The 22,035-nt window shown below is 40.2% G+C and overlaps 1 protein-coding gene across 4 annotated transcripts in view; it reads right to left on the bottom strand.

Moving 5' to 3' along the window:
- Positions 1-22,035, bottom strand: part of SLC24A2 (solute carrier family 24 member 2) — a 247,518-nt gene that overhangs the window by 97,297 nt on the left and 128,186 nt on the right. For 2 of the 4 annotated variants that reach the window (XM_059143370.1, XM_059143372.1), the window contains exons 3-4: positions 2,711-2,749; positions 51-159 (exon numbers count right to left, since the gene is read on the bottom strand). In XM_059143370.1, coding sequence (XP_058999353.1) covers positions 51-159; positions 2,711-2,749 — 148 coding nt within the window. The remainder of the gene's footprint in view (positions 1-50; positions 160-2,710; positions 2,750-22,035) is intronic. The other 2 variants (XM_059143371.1, XM_059143373.1) reach the window with 1 other exon arrangement.

Genomic DNA, 22,035 nt, shown 5'->3' with positions numbered 1-22,035 from the left:
TCTCCCCCCACCCCCCAACAAGAGCTCCCCAACTCATGCCTGACATTTACCTTCAGCCAGTGGGTCAAGGGTGTGAATCATGAGCTGGAAAATGCTATTCCTCATGAGACTGTTGTGGAGGGAGGCAGAACTTCCACCTCGTTGGAGACGGGGCTTAGCCTGAGCAGAGAAACCAGAGAAAAGTGCCGTTAGCTCTCCAAGACTATAGGTGAGTGTATTACAGACAAGACCTCACTTAGTCTGGTAGTCACTGATTTCTGTCACATGACGACACACTATTGTACCAAAGATGCTCAAAGTACATTTCAAATCCTGCCAAGGAATGGCTTTTTCATATCCTAAATGAATTCATTGTTACCATTTTTTTTTTTTTTGCATTTACTGAATGCTATTCAATGTACTAGCATACAATGTACAATGTCTTACCTTCACTAGTTTATCTCAGTCTCAAAATGAGCCCTCTGAACTCGATACAGTCATTATTCCCTTTAGAGAGGGGAGTACATTGTCCCAGAGAAGTGAAACGAGACAAAAAATGGAGGATAGAGAAATGGGTCTCAGGTTTGCTTCCCTCAAAATCTGTTATCTGAACTGGTGGATGGTCTCTAAAATGTTTAGATTGGCCGCCCTATCTATAAAATTTTTCAGTATGAATATATGTATCTATGTCTGTCTTTATATCTACTACTACCCAAATGTAAACATATCTGTGAAAAAACACTTGCAAAAGGAGAAATTATGAAGAATCATAGAGAAAGAAAATGATAGAGGTGCTAATATTTTCTCCCTGCTCCTCAAAAGAAGAGCTTGCATATCTCCTGTGGTACCCCATCTCTACCTTGGAGACCACAGTCCTAATTCATGAAGCCCTATGGTCTCTACTAAAAGTCTAAAGGGAAAGAAACTCCTATTAAGAATCTACTGAAAAACGTCCTGACTTCCAAGCTGGAGGGAGGGGGGCTCCTTTTGCATAAACTATTGGTGTGACCCTTTGGCCAAGGAGGTGAAACTGACAGGGAAGAGAGAAAGAAAGAACTTTTAGAGTGGGATACCAACAAACTCTTTTTATGGCATCTTCAAAAAGCAAATAAGCTACAAAAAAGACATCCTAAACCCTCAGGATTTGATGGATTTTTAACCTGACTGGGAACTGCTTTCTCCCCCTTCGGTTGATTTTGTGCAGTCAAGGTTTACAGACAGCCTGATTTAAGAGGGAGAGAGATAAGGTAATGCGAAGGAATTAATTGCTTATTGAGCTTTTGGTCCAAAATCTCAACATGAAATTTTTCTGGGGCCAGGTAAAAATAAAATACGATTTCCCATGAAGTCTCCCAACTATCTACTTATGGGGCTTTCAATATATGCCATCACAGTCAAGACCCACCAGGGGGCTTCCCAAGCAGGGTCCCCCAAGAGACTTCACAATTGAATATATTTGGCAAGTGCTACATCCTAAACCAACCCACCTTTAGCATTTTATGATACACATTAGACAACCGAGTATAACACTAAAGAAATCTGGTTAACTTGGCTAACTTGGACAATGCCTCGAGGTCTCTTATTTTTTGAATACTTATTAACAATTGTGGTCTACATATTTGGGGACAAAGGTGAAAAGCCATGGTTACTTGAGGTATGGGTAAAATGTCAGTGTGAGATACATGGAAACATCTGACTTTCTTAGTGTAATTTTACTATCATTGATATGCCTTTGGAAATACTCCCAACTCTGATGGAAGAAGAATCAGAGGAGATTGTGAACCTGATCATGAGTTCCTCAAAGCAAGAGATTTGGTTTGTATGCCTAGCCCAGTACCAGATCTGGCATATCTGATGGGCTCTCAGTGAATGTCCTGAGTCTTTGCTCTGAGCACAACAGGAAGATGGATGGGGTCATAGGTATCTTTATTACCAGCCTTTGCAGTCTTAATAATCTGTAACATTTTTTAATGTGTTGTAATATTTGATCCAGAAAATTAAGGTTCAAAATATCTTAGGGGCAAGGCTAAGAGACTTAACTTCAGTTGAAATGTAACCACTGTCTGCTGGCTGAACACAAAAACTCTGAAGGTCATTTCTTCGCCATCTTTCACATTACAGAATGTGATGTGTTAATTGGATAGGAACTGGAAAATGTGTTTGTTGTTAATAATTTGTCATAATCACTGTTACTATGCTCATTCTAGGAAACTGGAAGAACTTCGTTGTGGAGAACTTCACTGGCAAAGGATTACATCTATTTGGGTATTCTTTAGGGTATCATGTATTTATTAAATATATAGGTCTCGTGCAACATTTCTTTTGATGGAACCAAAAGAAATTTCCAACCAAAAAGTAAGGGCATGCAGATATACAAAAAATAGATATCAAGCATCAGATCCCACACTGTCCCCAAATATCAGCTCAACATCCCATGGGATGCAATCTGGAAATATTTCATTCTTTTAACTCACATAAAAGTTTATGCCAAATGAAAGAGAGAACTCAAACGTTTTGAAATCTAGTCCCAGAAATAATTTGAATATCAGTGAATATCAGAATACAGTCGACACCAATAGGACTGAGTATGCATATATACCAGGAGATTAAGCCATTTAAGTATCCCAAGGGGGAAGATGGTTTGTTGAGCCCAGGAGCCCTCCTCCTCCCACCCCGTCCCATACTCTCCACAGGCACATGAACAGGTGTAGACAAAGCTACTGCTTCCTACCGGTAGAGCCTGCTCATCCTTGTCCCTGGCCGTAGAGGACTGCAGAAGAGAAAAAGGCAAAAACAAAAGACAAAGAAATAAATAAACAACAAGTCCCAGGTCGGTCTTACATTTAAAAACAAGCATCAGTATAAGGAAAGATTGGGTACTTCCTGCTTCTGCACAGGAAGGATCCAACACAGGGGGCCTGTGGTAGACTGCTAGCCAATATATAACAGTTTGTTTAGGCCCATGGTCCATTCTCCTGAACTCTCACAGTTGAATGGCCATCCCCAATGCCCAGCAATGGAGCGCAGTTCAATCCATTATGGCCCATCCAATGCGATGGGATCCCATGCAGTCATTAAAGTTACTGAGGTAGGTACATACGTATAGACATGTAAAAATATCTAAGATATACTGCTCAAGTAGAAAAAAAGTAAAATCTTATTTATCATGTCATTTGATGGAGGAGAATAAATGAACAATGCTTTAGTATATGTAAAGGAAAAAAATGCAGCAAGAATCATACAGAACTGTTATTAGTCGTTATTGCTGGGGATTGGAATTACAAGGAAGTATTGCTTTCCAAGTATTTTGGAGGGAATCCACATTCATTGCTCCATGTACAGTGAATAAAATAAAGCCTGAAGAAGTCAAGCCACTGAATTAAAGACTAAGACCGTCACACGCAGAATTCTGATAACACACGTTTTCTGCCTCTACCACCTCAAGGTTTCCATTCTGAAAATGGAAATATCTGTCAAGAAGAGAAAGGTTGACTAAAACACCAGGGTGCCTGAGGGCCTGGTCATCTGTTAGGAGAGAACACAACTCCAACAAAGGGACACAGGGGTTCTACCAACATGATCCAACCGGCTGGCTTTGCCTTGTCAATTTAATACGCGCTCTCCTTCGGCAGAAGCAGGACACCATCCCGCCATCTTTTTAACGATGTGTAAGTGCTTTGTGACCTTCTTCATGCTCAGACCACACCATCTTTGTCACCACACCTCAACTACAGGTGCATACAGCAAGAACAAACTGCAACACTGCTCCTGGGCTAGCCTCTGGTCCTCCCCATTAGCATCTTTGGTGATCAAGTCTTCAGGAATAATCAGTCCCATATGGAGGTGAGTACACAGTGTGGACCTGTTTTAGAACCTTCATGAACCCTAGACTCTCTTTCTCAGTCTTACTACATGTCTTTATATAAGAATGTTAAGATGCTTCCCTATCCCACCTAAAATATACACTTCCATGTACAAAAATGGAAAAGATTCCTATAATCCTTTTATGATTTTGTATTTCAAATTATTGGCTACATGCAATTTGTTTAATTATGACTGGCATGCTTGAGATGTTGGAATGTGAGAAACTGAATCCATAATTTGTTTTCACATATAATGTAACTTTTAAGAAGACTAAATTTCATACTTAATGAAGTTGATATTAAATATTTGTAGACATTCAATTAAACATTTAATAATCCTGTGGATACCTTTTTTAGATTTTCGACTCAATATCAACATATATTTTTTCTTCTGGTTCCAAACATTTTTATGGGTCCTCGAAGACCCTGTAAGTCTCAGGCCCAGACAGAAGCATCCTGCACTGGTGGTAATTTTTTTTTTTTTTTTTTTTTTTTTTTTAGAGAGGGAGATAGGTGAGGGGAGGGGCAGAGAGAGAGAGAGAGAGACTCCCAAGCAGGCTCCATGCCCAGTGTATAGCCTGACACGGGGCTGAATCTCACCACTCTGAGATCGTGACCTGAGCAGAGATCAAGAGTCAAATGCTGAACTGACTGAACCACCCAGACGCCCCTCCACTGGTGGTAATTTCTGAGCACAGCCCTTGGGCGTTCTAAATTCACCATTCCCCTGATTTGGGGCTCTCTCTCAGTGACTTCCCTAAAAACATGAATAAGAAAATATCGCTGATCCCCGAGTTCCCAGGAACGTGCTTGGAGACTGAAGTGGACCTGAAATTGTTCTTTGATTTCCCTTTTTTGCTCTGAAGGCACTGTATGATCCCACTTTTCTCTGGCAGGTCCTTTCATTTTCCCTTCTTCTACATCAGACAGCTCAACAAATGGCCCCACATTTTACAGAACAATCCCCCAGGGAAGTTATCTGGTGCAGCAAGCTCAGCCTTTGGACACACAATGAGATGAACTGTCAGAGCACGCCTTTTCAGTTAGCAAATTTACACCTTGTGGCTAAATGGGAGACAAATAATTATGAGCTGGGATTGATAGCACAGGAAAAGGATGAAAAGGAGGAAAGAGCCTGGGTGGTCTTTATGAGAGCAAAACTGTAACCAGCTGCGAGTTTGGATTTAAAAATATATATATTTAAAGAAAATATTTGAGGAGGGAAAAATATATCAAACCTGTCCCGTGGTCTGCCAGGGAGAAAAAAAAGATCTGCCCTATTGACTTCCTTTTTCTCTCATAAGAAAGATGGATCCTAAGACACAATAAGTGGAGAGAAAAGGCCTTGTACATAGATTCTACAAAGAAAACAGTGAGTGCAGAGCAACGTCTGAAATGCTTTACAAAATCTCCCACTGTTTAATGTCAGCAGAAGTTGACATCATTAGTTTTCTTTCAAGTGTAACTTGCAGACACGAATACATATCAGGCTACCACATGTATGTTTTGTTACATACATAAATGGCAACTGAGGCCACGAAGACCCCTCCACTTTCCTTTTATCTAGCCCTGTTGTAAAAGAAGTGAGAAGCATGCTGTATGATGATAATTGCTCATTTTGGGGGGCTCACCCGCTTCTACTGCTAATTCCTCATGCTTAATGGACTCAGCCTCGCTTAGTCCTTAATGGCCCTGGGGTGAAGGCGCTTCACAGTCCTAGGGGACACGATGCTGACTATGTCAGAAATTCAACTTCAGAGGGGTTTTAATTACACTGAAAGTAACTAGTAAAGATAAAAAAGAAAAGATCCAGATGTGTATAGTGGATGCTGATAAGCCTGTAGTATTTCTAACCACTAAATTATTTAGCTAACTATCTGCGTTTGGGGTTGGCCTTAATATTGTGAACAGGTGGCAAGGTCATTTTCACCCACTGTATATAAAGAAGACAACTTCTTCAAAAGAAGTCTAGGGGATCCTGGGTGGCTCAGTTGCTAAGCATCTGCCTTCGGCTCAGGTCACAATCCCAGGGTCCTGGGATCGAGACCCACATCAGGCTCCCTGCTCACCAGGAAGCTGCTGTTCCCTCTCCCTGATTGTGTTTCCTCTCTTGCTATCTCTGCCCAATAAATAAATAAAATCTTTCCAAAAAAAAAAAAAAAAAGAAGTCTAATGGGACTTTGAGGATTAATCTTGGCATTCTTCTTATACATTTTGTGTTTAAATGCCCTTGATTTTAAACCCACCAAAATATCACATTTGGGCTGTACTAATTTGAATGCCCAATTCCTGGTGGTTAGTGGAAAGGTTGTGCCAGCTAAAATTTGTTAAGTCAGTTGGGAACATGCATGGAAATTCTTGAAGAGTATTTAAAAGATTTCATAAAATGCATCCCCAAGGGTCCCAGGATGGGGCTCTGGTGTATCAACACAGATGCTCCTCTTCATTCATGAAAGCAGGACATCTAAGAGGCCGGGATATAAGGAATACATCCTTTACTTAAAAGAAAATATTCTGTAATTCAACCCTTTATTTAACTTAAACTGGCCTCTTCCCTAATCACTGCAAATATTTGGGAAATTGAGCAACTGGAACGATGCCATTAGTACCTGTTATTCTCCCTGGTAGAAACCCTAGTTCTATATGGGAGTTTTGCTACCTATTTCCCAGGTGTTTCAAAAGTACCCCACCCTCATTAAAAAACACACAGCCCATTTAGAAAGCATTTTCAATACTATCAACCATTCCTAAACCCTTACACTGTCTTTCTTCCTTTAACCTCTGAAACCACCAGTGGAGTAATGACTTCTGTGACCACAAAGTGTGTGATCTGACCTTACACAGAAATTTACCTCATATACAGGCCCCTGCTTCAACCTCAGACACATCAGTATCAGGCAAATACAACACAGTGTGGCCTTATGGTGACCAAACAGTCCTTTTTTCACTCTGACCAGTAACTGCCCACTGGCAAATCACATCATCAAATGGGTCCCTGGGAAGACGTCGTAATCCAGAAGATAACTGGACAGTGGCACAGCATCAGAGATAAGCAATTACTCACAACAGTCAAGGAACATCCATCAACTTCTACCACTTACATAATCTCTCACTAGATCTGCGAAATGCACCAGAATTTATTGTGCTAAGGACCCAGAAGCACAGTACAAAGTCTATAAAAACAAATTTAAAAGTATCCTTATTTTGTCATTAATGTGACCTAAAACATACATGCTAGTGATTAGAAATGTTAATCTAATACTTAACTGATACTGTTATGATGTCTTGGAATTTAGAAAGGTTGGGTGGAGGAGAAGAATGGATTTTTGTTTAAGAAGTTAACAAGGAATTATGAAATGATGTCTCCCTTTTCATTCAATTCACTTAGCTGTAACAAATAATAACTTTCAAAACAACTCTCCTGGAAAAAGGTGAATAAATCTCAAAGTCCATGGGAAGATTAGAAGGTACAAAAGCCTCAAACTTGGAAATCTAAAAGGAAAGAAATCTTACCACTTAATCAGATGTGAAATCATCTCTTTTTGGTCTTAGCAGACTCCCTAAGACATTGAGGGGGGAAGGATTAATAAATTCCTAAAAAAAGAAATACTAAGAGATGTAAGTTCAACCCTTGCTTGCTGGGTAATTATCCCAGTGTTTCTGCCCATGAAGAAAGTGAGAATCTCAAAGATTAATGAAGGATGGAGGTGGCAGTCTAGGATGCAGGAACACCCACTTCATAACTCTGTTTTAAAGAAATACACTGGGGGGGACCTGGGTGGCTCAGTTGGTTAAGTGGCTGCCTTTGGCTCAGGTCATGATCCCAGGGTTCTAGGATCGAGTTCCCCATCAGGCTCTCTGCTCAGTGGGGAGACTGCTTTTCCCTCTCCCACTGCCTGCTGCTCTGCCTACTTGTGCTCTCTCTCTCTCCCTATATATCAGATAAATAAATAAAATCTTTTAAAAAATGCACTGAAAAAATTAAAAAAAAAAACCAAAGAAACACATTTAGAATGGAAATAAAGGGTAGATATTAAGTGAAAGGGAAGCTCTGGAGGTTGGAAAACTCAGAGAAGATAGAACTCACGTGTGAGCCAAAGGACATCTTCCCCCACCCCAGGAACCCTGCAAGTTTCTGCTCAACACTTTCACTTATCAAAATGTCGCTTGTGAGGAGAAAAAGGGAAATATCTGGATCTGAAAGGCTACAGGCTTAGGATGAATTCAACTTCTGCTGGAGCTCATTAGGCAACATGATGAACTAGGATTCTCGGAATCCAGGAAGCCAGACTGTGCAGAGATGATCTGTGAACATGTCCAGTATGAGCACTTCTTACATTTGTTGAATCATGGTTTGGATAAAGTGAAATAAGGTCCCAGTTAAAACCTGAAGAAAGAAAGCTCACCCCATGAGAGGGCAGCTGCTCACAACAAATGGGATGGGGCATCTGTTGTGAACTACTCTAAAATTTTTAAGAAATACAATTTGGGAATTCCCAGCAAGGCCATGGGGACAGGGTAACTTCAAGATGCAGAATTGCACTGTAACTGGCCAGCTGAAATCTTCACAATTGCATATTATCAGTGTCTCCAAACTTTACTGATCATATACCATTATCAAAAAATTCTGAGCAAGTATCACATACACAATGTGAATGTCTATTATCTATCTTCTAAATGTACTTTTTAAAAAAAAGATTATCTGAGAGAGCACACTCACGTGGGTGCATGTGAATGGGGGTTGGGCAGAGTGTGAGAATCTTTAAGCAGACTCCCTGCTGAGCTCAGGGGCTGGATCTCAAGACCCATAAGATTATGACCTGGGTTGAAACCAAGAGTTGGACACAACCAACTGAACCACCCAGGGACTCCTAGCATCCTATCTATCCTTTATCTATCTGTCCATCCATCCATCCATCATCTATCTTGTTTATGTGCTGCTGTCAATCATTAAGTAAACATAGACTAATTTCTTCTCTCTCTTTTTTAAGTTTTATTTCTTTATTTTTGAGAGAGAGAGAGAGACAACGAGAGCGAGTGAGTTGGAGAGGATGAGAAGAAGAGAGAATCTAAGCAGAGTCTGCACAAAGTGTAGAGCCCCACAAGGGGCTCGATCCCACAACCCTGAGATCACGACCTAAGCGGAAACCAAGAGTTGGACGCTTAACCAACTGTGCCACCCAAGCACCCCTCTTCTCTCTCTTTTCAAGAAAATAATACTTATTATGCTGGTACACAGAAAACAGAAATTCTCATTTTATAAATGGTTAGAGAGAAGCAGGAGATTCCTTAGCCTGTTTCTGTACTCAGGATACTAAGCTCCTGTTAATTCACGTAATTTAAGAATTAACAACCCAACTATCACTGTCATCTCTCATCTCCCCTCAACCCCAAAATCCAGATGTCGTTAATATACTTTGTTGTATTGCTTGAGAAATCCTCACAATTGCTAATGAGCCATTTTAATATGCCAATCAAACACAATCTGCTGGTGGTATTTTGGCTGTAGTCACACAAATTTCCTTTGACTAGCAAAGAATCCCAAGTACACTCACATATGAAGTCTGGATTGCCTTGCTTCTTTGAAGGGAAAGTGTCTAAGAGGACATGAGTTTTAAAGAAAATGCCAGCAAATGCTGGTGCTGGACAAACCACAGTGATTTTCTGCAAATCAAACAGATTCTAGTCATAATGGAAACTTTCTATTGAAAGTTCAATATGTGCTAGGTGCTTTATATATGAATATCTCATTGAATCCTGAAAACAGGTATTATAACTGCTCCTGCCACCTTTAATACGTAAAGACCTTGAGGTTGATGGAAGTTGGATAATTTGTTCAAGCCCACATAGGCTAGTCAGTGACTGAGTTGGGATATGAAGTCAGACAGCTGGGCTCCAGAGCCCAAGAGTCAGAGAAACGAGAAAGTGGAATTTTCCTAGCAGTGGCCCATGGGAAGGAGGCTGGAGGCACTAGACTCCTATTATAATAAAAAGTTTACATACATTAAAAGCTATTCATGAGCTTTGACTTCCAATGGAGTCCAGAAAATGGTATTGCTAAGTGAGTGATAGGAACCCAAAATGGCAGATTTTATTTGTGTTTGTTTGGTACAAAAATATGATGCCTGGGAATGCAACAAGAATAGAGGTTATTGGGGTACCTGGGTGGCTCAGTGTGTTAAGCCTCTGCCTTTGACTCAGGTTATGATCTCAGGGTCTTGGGATCAAGCCCCATATCGGGCTCTCTGCTCAACAGGGAGCCTGCTTTTCCTCTCCCTGCCTCTCTGCCTACTTGTGATGTCTGCCTGCCAAATAAATAAAATCTTAAAAAAAATAGAGAGAGAGAATAGGGGTTATTTTTTTCTGGCTCTCCCAGCATTATTATTTAGACTCACTTACAATCGTCATGAATTTTCATCATTGGCTCTATCTCTTCAAGGTCATGGAGGCACTTTTATGACCTTCACAAGGGCATAGGTTCAAGTAACTCTGCAAATTAGATTACCCATATATCAGGTTTACTTGTATGAAGGAGCTTATAGCTCAGCAGTAGGTGGGAAAAGTGGGGCTCTCTTGTGGTCTCATTTATCACCGTGAATGTACCATACTAGTCTATATTTACTTGGTTTAGAAACATGGTGTCCCCAGTCTTCAATTTATTGATGTCGCTTGAAGGACTACTGCTGTTTGTTTCAAGGAAAGAACAGTTCAAAAAAAAAATTAAATAATCACACTCTCAGTGTCTGAAGCATCAGTGAGCAACTCTGAATAGGAAATTTTGAATTGAAAAATTCAGCCATTTGATAATACTTATTTGGCTATATTTACCAGACACTTACTCTATACCAGGCATTTTTCTAGGTACTAGGGATACATATGTGACCAAAACTGTAAAAATTCTCTGTCCTTGTGGAGCTCATATCCCAGGATATATTATTATTGTAAAATTAAGTAGACAGAAAGGACTGTAGTTAGATCACTTAACATCAAGTGTTATATTTAAGAATATACTTAGATGAATTAACTGTGGCCTAACCATAACTTTTGTAAACCACTTTATGATTAATTTATTAATCACATATTAAACATCTACTCTGATTTGAAGAGAATCTGGCAAAAGTTATGAAGAATTCAAAGTACATGATTCTGTCTATAGAATTATAAACCCACCATAGAGAAAAGGGCACTAAATATTTGAAATACATTTTGAAAGTAATGAAATGGGAAGTGTGATTAAGTTTTGGCATATTATTGGCAACAAGCTTTGTAAAAGAACTTTCACATTAATCCATAATACCATAGTACCTAGCACAGTGGTGCTAGACGCATGTTTAAAAATAAATAAGTGAAATTAGATACATTGTTTAATGAACATAAAGAAAAGGAACTCTGAACTCCAAGAAGAACAAAAGACTATAATTTGAATGTAACTTTATGATTTTGGTATATTTAACTTTTCACTTTCATGATCTCCTAGGCACAATGTAACCTCATTAATATAACATTGATTCTCCACAACATTTTAAACTTGTGATCCAAGAAATTTCACTTTCACCAGACCAGCACCAGCCCGATATTTCCACATGCACAGAAAAGGAGAGATGCCAGATTTGCTGACATTGATTTTGGAATTCCCAGGAAGCAAATGTGTATTGTGTAAACCCAACTTAGATTATTAAAAATACAAATGAAAATGTAATTAAACATTGGATAAAACAATAAAGGATACAAATATGAAGTATATAAGATTCCTGTTGAAAAGGTACTGATACTGGGAATTGGCTCCATTTCTTTTTTATTTTTTTTTATTTTATTTTTATTTTTTTTAAAGATTTTTTTTTTTAATTTATTTATTTGACAGAGAGAAACCACAAGTAGGCAGAGAGGCAGGCAGAGAGAGAGAGAGAGAGGAGGAAGCAGGCTCCCTGCTGAGCAGAGAGCCCGATGCGGGACTCGATCCCAGGACCCTGAGATCATGACCTGAGCCGAAGGCAGCGGCTTAACCACTGAGCCACCCAGGCGCCCTTGGCTCCATTTCTTGACCTGCTCTCCTGTTTCAAGAGAGCCCAGGAGGGAAGTAAGATCATTCACGTCATGGAGACAGGAGAGCAATGGCATTCATTTGGGACACTGCTCGGCTATATCCATATTCCATTCACACTCACTATATCTCCCTATTTGCTCCCTAGTTCATTCTTCTGTATCACTTGTCTCATTTCTCTCTTTCCCATTACTGAGCATCCTTCTGAGGGCAGAGGCCATTTCCCCCCCATTTTATATTATTTCATAGTACCTAGCACAGTGGTGCTAGACGCATGTTTAAAAATAAATAAGTGAAATTAGATATATTGTTTAATGAGCCCATATGCTCAAATATAGCAAAGTTGGAAGACAAATGGCTTCTTCTCAGCCCAACATGGAACTGTGCCACTATTCTCCTATCATTTGATACTGCTAATGACCCCACTGTTTCTTCTCATTCTCCTTCCATGTACCTGAGATGTATGCACTGACCAGGCTTCTATTTCCTCATTCTCATGGAAAGGTAACAATAAAACTTCTCTTCTTTGAATTCCTATTTTAAAGCTGGCATTTTCCACTTATTCCTGATTGTCAGCGTTTGCCATTTTGTTTGCTTGGCTGGGATTGTCACCCTCTTGAACATGGATATCTTCAGCATATTGAACATTGATATCTTGATTGACAGCTACAAAGAGGTGGGTCTAAAGCTTTGCAAGGGAGGAGGATGCTTAACTAGGCAGGAAACTCATTCTGCGAGGGAAAAGAGTTGAGGACCATGGATCCAGTGTTGGGGCTAAGATCAGGGTCAGTAGAAACTGTTTTGACTAACAGAGAATGACATCAGCTAACAATTCATCAGCTAACATGTGCCTCGTCACTACTGCATGGGTCCTTTAACCTGAGACAGTCAGTCTTCCTTTTGGTAGTCCAATCCAGGTGGATCAGTGCTACTAATAGCAGAGCAGAGTGCGGTAGTAGTGATCTCTTTTAGATTTTATTTATTTGCCAGGGAAAGAGGGAGAGAGCACAAGCAGGGAGAGTGGAACACAGAGGGAGAAGCAAGCTTCCTGCTGAGCAAGGAGCCTGATATAGGACTCAATTCCGGGACCCTGGGATCATGACCTGAGCTGAAGACAGAGCAACACAGGTGTCCCAGTAGTGATTTCTTTTAGCTGGTGGAGGCACTGAATGGAACAAGGCCAGGTAGTAAGTGGAGGACATGGTATTAAGGAATATAGGTCCACTGGGCATGGACCATGAGATACCTGAACACCCTGGAAAAGCACAGTGCATGGTGAGGACTAGGAGTCTCACCAATGGACTTGACATGAAGACGGTGAAATTCTCTAAATTTTCCCCCTAAGACTGATGCTCAATCAAGGGAAGTGAGAGTCACATGGGAGTTCAAATTTATCCTCAATATCTTCTCGGCTCACTTATCTTTCCTATCCAGAAGGCAGTCCTGGCAAGTTGCCATTTTAGCTCTTTTATTTGTGTCCTAACCTGGATATGACCAAGTTATTCCCCTTTTCCCCATTTGCCACATATCTTCCTTCGTGGTATCTTCAAAATCCCTCAGAGTCCAACACGTACTTAATGAGCACCTTATTTATACGTGCTGAACTGTTCTAGGCATGGGGATACAACAGGGACCCAAGCAGTCCAAATCCTTGCTCTTGCGGACCTTATACTCTCGTTTAAATCTCTCTCCTCAGGCACAGTCTTCCAATTAAGTAGCAAAGCAGAGTTCATATATAAAGCCCTGCTGACTTTTGCTGAGCACTAATCATGCCTGGGATACTGTGCTAAATGCTCACCCTCGTCACAATTCTTGGTGGCAGGAACAAATAGGAAACACTCAAAAAAAAAAAAAAACCTTTCCATATTGAAACAATTATAGATTAACAGATAATGACAGATTAACACAACTGATTATAGTTGCCAAAAAAAATAAATAAATAAAATGTGCAGGGAGGTTCTATGCACCCTTAACTACTCTCCTCCCAACCCTGAGATAACATCTCGCATTAACTATAGTTCAATATCACAGCCAAGAAGCCAACAGTGGTACAATCTATAGATTTCATTCAGATTTCACCAGTTACATGTGCATTTCCTTGTGATTGTGTATGGTATGCGTGTCTCTGACCCAATTTAATCACATGTATAGCTTCACGTAACCACTGATGCATTAGGATAACTTAACTGTATCATTACCACAAGCTGACCTTGTGCTACCTCTTTACATCTCTACCCACCCCCTTGCCTCATCCTTAACTGCTGATCTGGTATTCATTTAAGTTATCTCATGATTGTTACGTAAGTGGGATCAGGCAGTAATGTATCTTTTTGAGACTAGCTTTTCCCACTCGGTACAATGTCCTTGAAGTTCAACCATGCTGTTGCCTGTATCAATAGTTTGTTGAGTCGTATTCTATGATATGGACGTACCGTACTCTCCTATTGAAGGACCTTTTGGATAGTTTCTAGTTTGGGTCCATTATGAATAAAAACTATGAACACTGAAGTACAAATTTCTGCATAACAAGGAGTTTCATTTCTCTGGGATACATGCCCAAGGATACAATTTCTGGGTCAGAAGACTGTTTTTAGTTTTAGAAAAAAACTGCCAAACTATTTTCCCGAGTGGCTAAACCATTTTATAGTCCCACCGACAATGTATGAATGATCCAGCTCTTTTGCTTGCATTGCCAGCATTTGGTACTGTCATTATTTATTTTAGCCATTCTACCAGGCACAATATCTCGTTGGAATTTCATTTATTTATTTATTTATTTATTTATTTTTAAAAGATTTTATTTATTTATTTGACAGAGAGAGATCACAAGCAGGCAGAGAGGCAGGCAGAGAGAGAGAGAGAGGAGGAAGCAGGCTCCCCGCTGAGCAGAGAGCCCGATGCGGGACTCCGATCCCAGGACCCTGTGATCATGACCTGAGCCGAAGGCAGCGGCTTAACCCACTGAGCCACCCAGGCGCCCCATCTCGTTGGGATTTTAATGTGCATTTCTCTAACAGCTTATGATGTTGAACATTTTTCGTGTACTTACTTGCCTGCGCCCAAGGCATCACTCTCTTTGCATTCTCTAAGTAGAAATAAAAAACCCTCTGAATTCACCTTCCAGGCAGAATGCAAGGAGATTTATTCAGTAAATGGAGGCCACCTAATCTTCATAAAACTATTTAGGGAAATCGAGAGATTTAATCATTACCTTTTCTGTGAACGAAAAGTACATGATTTTTAAAGTACTTTCAAACATCATGCATCCTCCTCATCATGAGAAAACAAAGTATGAACAGAAAAGGAGAGATGAAACTGAGGTCTGCCATTAAGGGAAGACAGTGCTCTATTTTTGCTGGTGAAATAGTCATGGACTAATGACGTTGGAAGGTTCAGGCCTTCAAATAAAATTTCTGGTTCCAGATAGTGGCTGTGGTCTCCTAGGGCATATCTTATCTGTTATCTGTCAATAGCATAGCGGAAATTGTGTACTATTGAAAACAGATGTAGCCTTGCAGTAACAGAAATGGAAAAGATATGCTCTGGGCATCCTAACAGCATTACAGTCAAATGGAGCAGGAGATATGGATATTATGGTTAGTACCATCTTCTTGGCCAAATAGCACTACTTTCTGTGCTGGAACTAAAAATTTGTTGCAGAATTAGGGGACGATGACATGAGGACTGTCTTGTAGAAGCAGCTTTCTTTGTGACCACTGTAGGCTCTGAAGCTTTGATTTTAACCACTGGGAACTTCTCAAAATTGTTCTATGCCAGTCATTTCGTAGCAGATCCTACTATATGAGCTTATGGCCTGAAGAGCATCTTAAATGCCCATAATAATAATAATAATATAATGCTGTATAAAGTGTGATATGTCATTACTGGAAGTTTATTATTTACTAAATTATAGTAGAAACATTGGACATCTTAGGGCCAGATTCTAAACCACAATGAAAAATATACTGGACATATGGGAAAATAAGGCTCATCAACTGATGGAAGAAAATTCACTCTGAAAGTGAAAGACTGCTTATATTAACATTTTTCTCAAAATAATGTATTATTAGCTATGTTTTTATAATAAAAAATTCCAAACAAAACAAAAGCTTTTAAGAAAAATACAATGAACAGCCATATTCCCAGCACTTAGATTCAGTAATTATTAACACTTTCTGTATCTGCTTTATCGATAGATGTCTATACTTTTTTCCTGAATCCCTTTTTTTTTTTTAAAGGTTTTCTTATTTATTTACTTGACAGAGAGATCACAAGTAGGCAGAGAGGCAGGCAGAGAGAGAGAGAGAGGGAAGCAGGCTCCCTGCTGAGCAGAGAGCCCGATGCAGGACTCGATCTCAGGACCCTGAGATCATGACCTGAGCCGAAGGCAGCGGCTTAACCCACTGAGCCACCCAGGCGCCCCTTCCTGAATCCTTTTAAAACCAGCTGAAGATGTCACGCAATCTTCACCCCTACACAGTTCACATGCGATCCTCTGAGGGTATGGATGTTGTCCTCTATAATCACACCATACATTTTGTATGCCTGTCATAGGTGACATTGCACTGACAGGATAACAATACTCAGAGGGCCTTTTTGACAACATGATCCAATATGTTTCTATTTATATTTTTGTCCCCAAAGTCAGTTAAGCATAAGTAAAACAAAGTATCCCTCTTATAAGTCAGTCAGGGAGAGACAAATACCGTATGATTTCAGTCATATGTGGAATTTAAGAATCAAAACAAGTGAGCAAAGGAAAAAAGAGAGAGAGACACATCCACACATCTAAAACAGATTCTTAACTATAGAGAACAAACTGATGGTGACCAGAGGGGAGGTGGGTTGGACGTGGGCTGAAACAGGTGATAGGAATTAAGGAGGGCGCTTGCCCCAGTGAATGCTGGGAGATTCCTGGAAGTGTTGATTCACTGTGTTGCACACCTAAGACATATAGCACAGTCTGTTAAAGATATGGGAATTAAGATAAAAACTTAATTTAAAAATGTCTTTTTTATTTGCTAAGACTTCCTCCCTTCTCTACTTTTCTCACCATGAGAACAGGTTACCAATCATCTGATTCATTAAAAAAAAAAAAAATGTTGCTCCAGGCACCAGTACTCATTTCCTGCCTGCTGTTGGGTATTAGCTTCTTGATGAACAATGCTAAGCACACAGATCTCTATAAATGCCAACACTATTTAATGCTAGAATTTGGGACCTCAAGTCTGGATTTAAAGGCAGAAGGTAGGAAATTTCTGAAAATGTAAAATTTTGTGTATGTATAAATTTTCAGGGGTAGCAGGAAGAGCACCCATAACTTCCATGAGATTCTCGAAAGTGCGATCCTAAGAAGGTTAAGAACCACTGATTTAGTGCCTTCAAAATGCTTATGCTTTGGAAGCTGGGAGATATAATTACAAAAGGCATAAACTATCAACTGCTAACTGACAGAAGGGAGGGCTTCCAAAAAGACTCATCTATTCCATCCAGTTGACAGCCTGGTGCCCCTGAGCTGGGTTCTGGCAGAGAGCTGGAGCAGAAGGCAGCACGAAGCGTATTACACACTCTGTCAAGTTCCCAATTAGTTCAAAGTCTAGGAAAATGGTCTGAATGTTACTGCAGATGGCCTAACTCTCTTCAGTGGGCAGAGGCAAGGCAGAGCGCCAGAGGTCCGCTCTGGGGATGAGGCACCTATCTCGTCCAGACTGTCTTTGTTCCAAACAGCGCCCCTCTGAAGGCTTGGGCAGCCTGTGGGGCAGTTTACAACCGTGACTGAGCTCACCTTGAAGAAACCCAGAAGGGGGAGCAGAAAAGCCCCAAATAAACAAGTGAGAAAAAGGAAGAGAGTCTCCAGATACCTGGATGTTTAAAAATTGGTACACTTTCTTGCACCTGCCAAAAGAAATAAAACCAGGGTATGACTGGGAAGTACCAGGTGCTCTGCTGGGTGTTTTCACATGGCTGTCTCAGAGTATTAGTAGAATTTACCATCTGTGTTTCATAGCTGGAAGGAGGTGATGCTCAAAGAAACGAAGCAATTGGGTGGGGTAAGGACAGCTAGTTACTCAGTGAGCTGGGGTTAGAACCTGCGTCTGTCGAATGCCATTTTCCATCACATTTTGTTTTTTTATAAATATTCACTCACTGGGGGAGGACAGGGGTGGAATACACAATGAAAAAGAACAATAGACAAAAGTCGGCACATACTGTGGGTCATCTGCTTACTGTGCTTTATTTTGAGCTAGCTTCTGTTGAAAAATGCATGGTGAGAGACAAATCAATAGCACTTAGTATTTGAACCATTTGATTTAAATGGATTATCTCATTTAATATTATAGTTCCATAGACATTACCAGTCCCATTTTATTGCTGAGAAAGTAGCCTGGAGAGGCTGAGTAAAGAGCCCAAGTCATGGATGTAGGACTTGATAAAGTCATGGGTTTATGTCCAAGACTGGCTCAGAGACTGGTTCTCTGAGGCTACGGACCAGGTGGGATCAGGATATGTATTAACACCTGGGAGGGCACAGACTTTCAGACCACCAGAGAGCATGTAGTTGCATGAGAAAAGGTCACTTTTTCCCCCGCCAAATGAATCCTTGTTTTATCCAATTAAACACATTCTTGAGAAGCTTTGTAGAAAACCGAGTCTTAGTAAATTGAATTTCTCTTTACAACCAATGGATATTCATTAGGCAGATGATGCTAATACTTCCTGTTTACCCACATTGGAGATCACTGATAAGCATTTAAATATCTTAGGATAACTAAAGGCATCTCTATTCTGTTTATTTTTTGATAATGGAATAATTATTTCCCAATTAGTTAGATTTTGACATTTGTATTCTAACATTAAGTATCAAGAACAACAGTGATTAGGAAAATAAGTAATGGGAAACCTCACTAAAACGGGAAGTGGGCAGGAGGAGCTCTCATGCTCTACCACTTGTAGTCCATTGCAGACCGAATAGGAAGAGATGAACTTGACCTTGCATGGACTTGACCTTGCACATGGATACCACTCTACTATTCCAGCTGGAGGGACTAACACTTTCCTGCCCTCCCTCACTTACCTTTATCCCCCAAGAGCTCAGCCAGTGAAAGCCACCATACTTTGAACTCCCAGTTTACTCCAGTGGACTTTTAGTTTATAATACCCCTTTTTCTCATCAATAAAGTGTACCTCTCCTTTGTTCCTCGGACTTGGCTACTGTTTTGCTGCAGTTTGTTCATCCCAGATTGCAATTCTCATTTATTCCTGAATAAATCCATCTTATGCTGGCAAAATAACTGGTAGTTTTTATTTTTATGGTTAACACAGGGTATGATTCAAGAGGATAAAGCCATGGAATGACACTACAGAATAAAGAAAGTGTTTTAAATGGCCCTAGCTCTGCCAGTGACTAGTTCTGTGGCCTCCAGCTCGTTCCTAGAGGGCTGGAAACCTCAGTTCCTACACTGTAACATGTAAATGACAGCAATCTCAGAGGGCTGTTTAATTACCAAATTAAATAAGATGATACATGTAAAATTCCTGGATCGCTACTGGTGCTCAATAGACAGAGGTGAAGAGAAAAATCACAAGAATCTATCATCAGAACAATTAGATATATCTAAACTCAGAAGATCACAGGCAGGTTGGAATTCCTGTCTCTGAACAAATACTGAATCTCTCAGGAGCTTTGGTCAGGAATTGCAACTTCATATGACCATGGAGAACTGGGTAAGGCAGTCATTGTCATCCCAACCAGAGGAGATGGAATCTGCAGCAATTTTCCCATTTTCTCATCAAACAATCACCATTTTGCATTTGCAAGTGGTTCTATCAACACAAAGATTCCTTCCACAGGTCTTCATCTACCCTTCTCCCATAATAACCTTATTAAAAAATCATAAGGTGAAACCACTATACTCTAGGAAAACGAGTGGGTTTTCCCATTTTATTGATTGTGGTAGTTTGCAAAACAGTTACAATTTCTCTTTCCAGGTGCCTTTACAACAGTGACTTTGTGGTGCCCCTCCCTCCATCAGGAAGTGGAGTTTATTTCCCTTCCCCTTGATCTGGGCTAGTCTTGAGGCTTGCTTTGCCCAATCGAACGTGGTAGAAGTGACAGCGTGCCGGTTTCCAGCCTAGATCTTCAGGGACAGTGCGCGTGTCTAGATGTTCCTTTGGAATTCTGCCCAGCCACCATGTGAACAAGCCTAGGCTAGCCTGCTAGCCATTCCTGCTAGACGTCATACTAGCCATCACCCAGATGACAGAAATTACATCTGAGCAGTGAGGCAAGTACTTTAGGGATGTATATGTACGTGGGACACACTCAGGTGTTTTTCTCACTGATGATCTTGTTTGGACATGTGGGTCACACTTGCAATTTCTGGATAACCAGTCTCCAGTGGTAATGATGACAGCATTTTGCATTAGTGGATTCTCAGATCTCAAATAGGGAAACTGGGACAGACACATCTCCTATAACGTTAGCGCTAGACTGATAGCCAAGAACTTCTAGGTCCTGCTAAATCCACTTATCCACAGTTTCTCTCAGGGGTAGCAACTCAGTCCTCACAACATAAGGCATCAAGATGAGGGAAGAGGGGGGAGAGGCTGAGAGAAATCTTTCCTGTTAACTTGGAAAACCTACCAATATTTATTAAGCAAATAAATACACACTCTTAAAACTTTGTTAATGGATTTCTAAGATTCTTCATGCTTCAGTGTAATAATGGGAGCTCATGAGGTAAATGAAGAACTTAAAGCTGCCTGAAGAAATTGAAGTTACTGGTTGATAACCTGGTAAATAAGGAAAACCTTTTCTCCAGGCTGGAGAAGTCACAAAAAATTATGATCATAACATATTTAAGCAGTCAAAAAGCATTAAGTCTTATGCAACTTTAATCTGCCTGGAATGTTTCCATGAAAGCATCATCAGTTGTATCTAAAAATGGCTCTCCTGCTGTTATTAATCCATCGAGCGCTCACTGCGTAAGTAAGATCAGATCCATTTGGAAAATAAGAAGTTGAATCTTCACTTTTTTTAGATGGTAACATTGGGGGCCTTTCTGTATTGCTGGGCGAAACAGCTTCAGATGTCTTGGGCTTATTTTAGGTTGCTTACACACTTTAAAAAAACTTAAACTAATATTTCTGTTTTTGACCATGAAAGCAATATGTGTTTCCTGGAAAGCACAGGTCTTGACATGGGGTTTGCAGAAACAGGACAAGGGCGGAGGGGCGGAGAATGTCTCACTTGCCTCATGCACAAAAATTTCAGGGAGCACCAAAAAAATCAGTAATACAATTGATATAAATGCAATATTTCAAAAATCAAAAATGAATGCAAAAATTCTATGACTAACGAAAGATCAAGATTTTCAAGCCCGGCTTTGACTCTGCATCTGTCTAAACCTTTCTTACCTACCTTATCTGAATCCTGGCCCTGGTTCCAATTATAAATTGGAACGCCAATAAAACTCCAGTTATGAAAACAAGCAGCTGAAGTCCTATGGTATTTGTTTTTTTCTGACTTATTTCACTTAGCATAATACACTCCAGTTCCATCTATGTTGTTATAAATGGCAAGACTTCATTCTTTTTTTTATGTCTGAGTAATACTCGTACGTGGAATTTCAGAAAGAAGAGATGAACAAAGGGGAAAGAAAAGAAAGAGAGGCAAACCATAAAACAGATTCTTAACTATAAGGAACGCGCAGAGGGTTGGCAGAGGAGCGAGTGGTAGAAGGGATGGGTTCAATGGGGGACGGGGGTTAAGGAGGGCATTTGTGATGAGCACTGGGTAGTGTATGTAAGTGACGAATCACTAAATCCTACTCCTGAAACTAATATTTCACTGTGTGTTAACTAACTGGAATTTAAATAAATCTTGAAACAAACAAAGAACAACAACAAAGACCAACCGGCAACTGTGGGCTGTAGTTTGCCAACCTGATTTTAAAAAACACCACACTAAAATATTATTTATCTCAATGACTAAGATTTGGGGTACCCCGCCCCCCCCTTCCATTTGGGGCCTTGCTCCCCTTGCCCTAGTGCCAGTGCTGGGAGTTTGGATTTTGTTCTAAGTGCAAATGGCAAGCCAATGAAGGTTTTCAAGTAAGTGATGGAATTTAAGGTTTAGAAAGATGGCTTTGG

Source organism: Mustela lutreola, chromosome 12, assembly GCF_030435805.1.
Source record: "Mustela lutreola isolate mMusLut2 chromosome 12, mMusLut2.pri, whole genome shotgun sequence".
NCBI classification, from domain to species: Eukaryota; Metazoa; Chordata; class Mammalia; order Carnivora; family Mustelidae; genus Mustela; species Mustela lutreola.
Note: the sequence above shows the minus strand (reverse complement) of the source record. Positions and strands in the feature narration are given on the sequence as shown.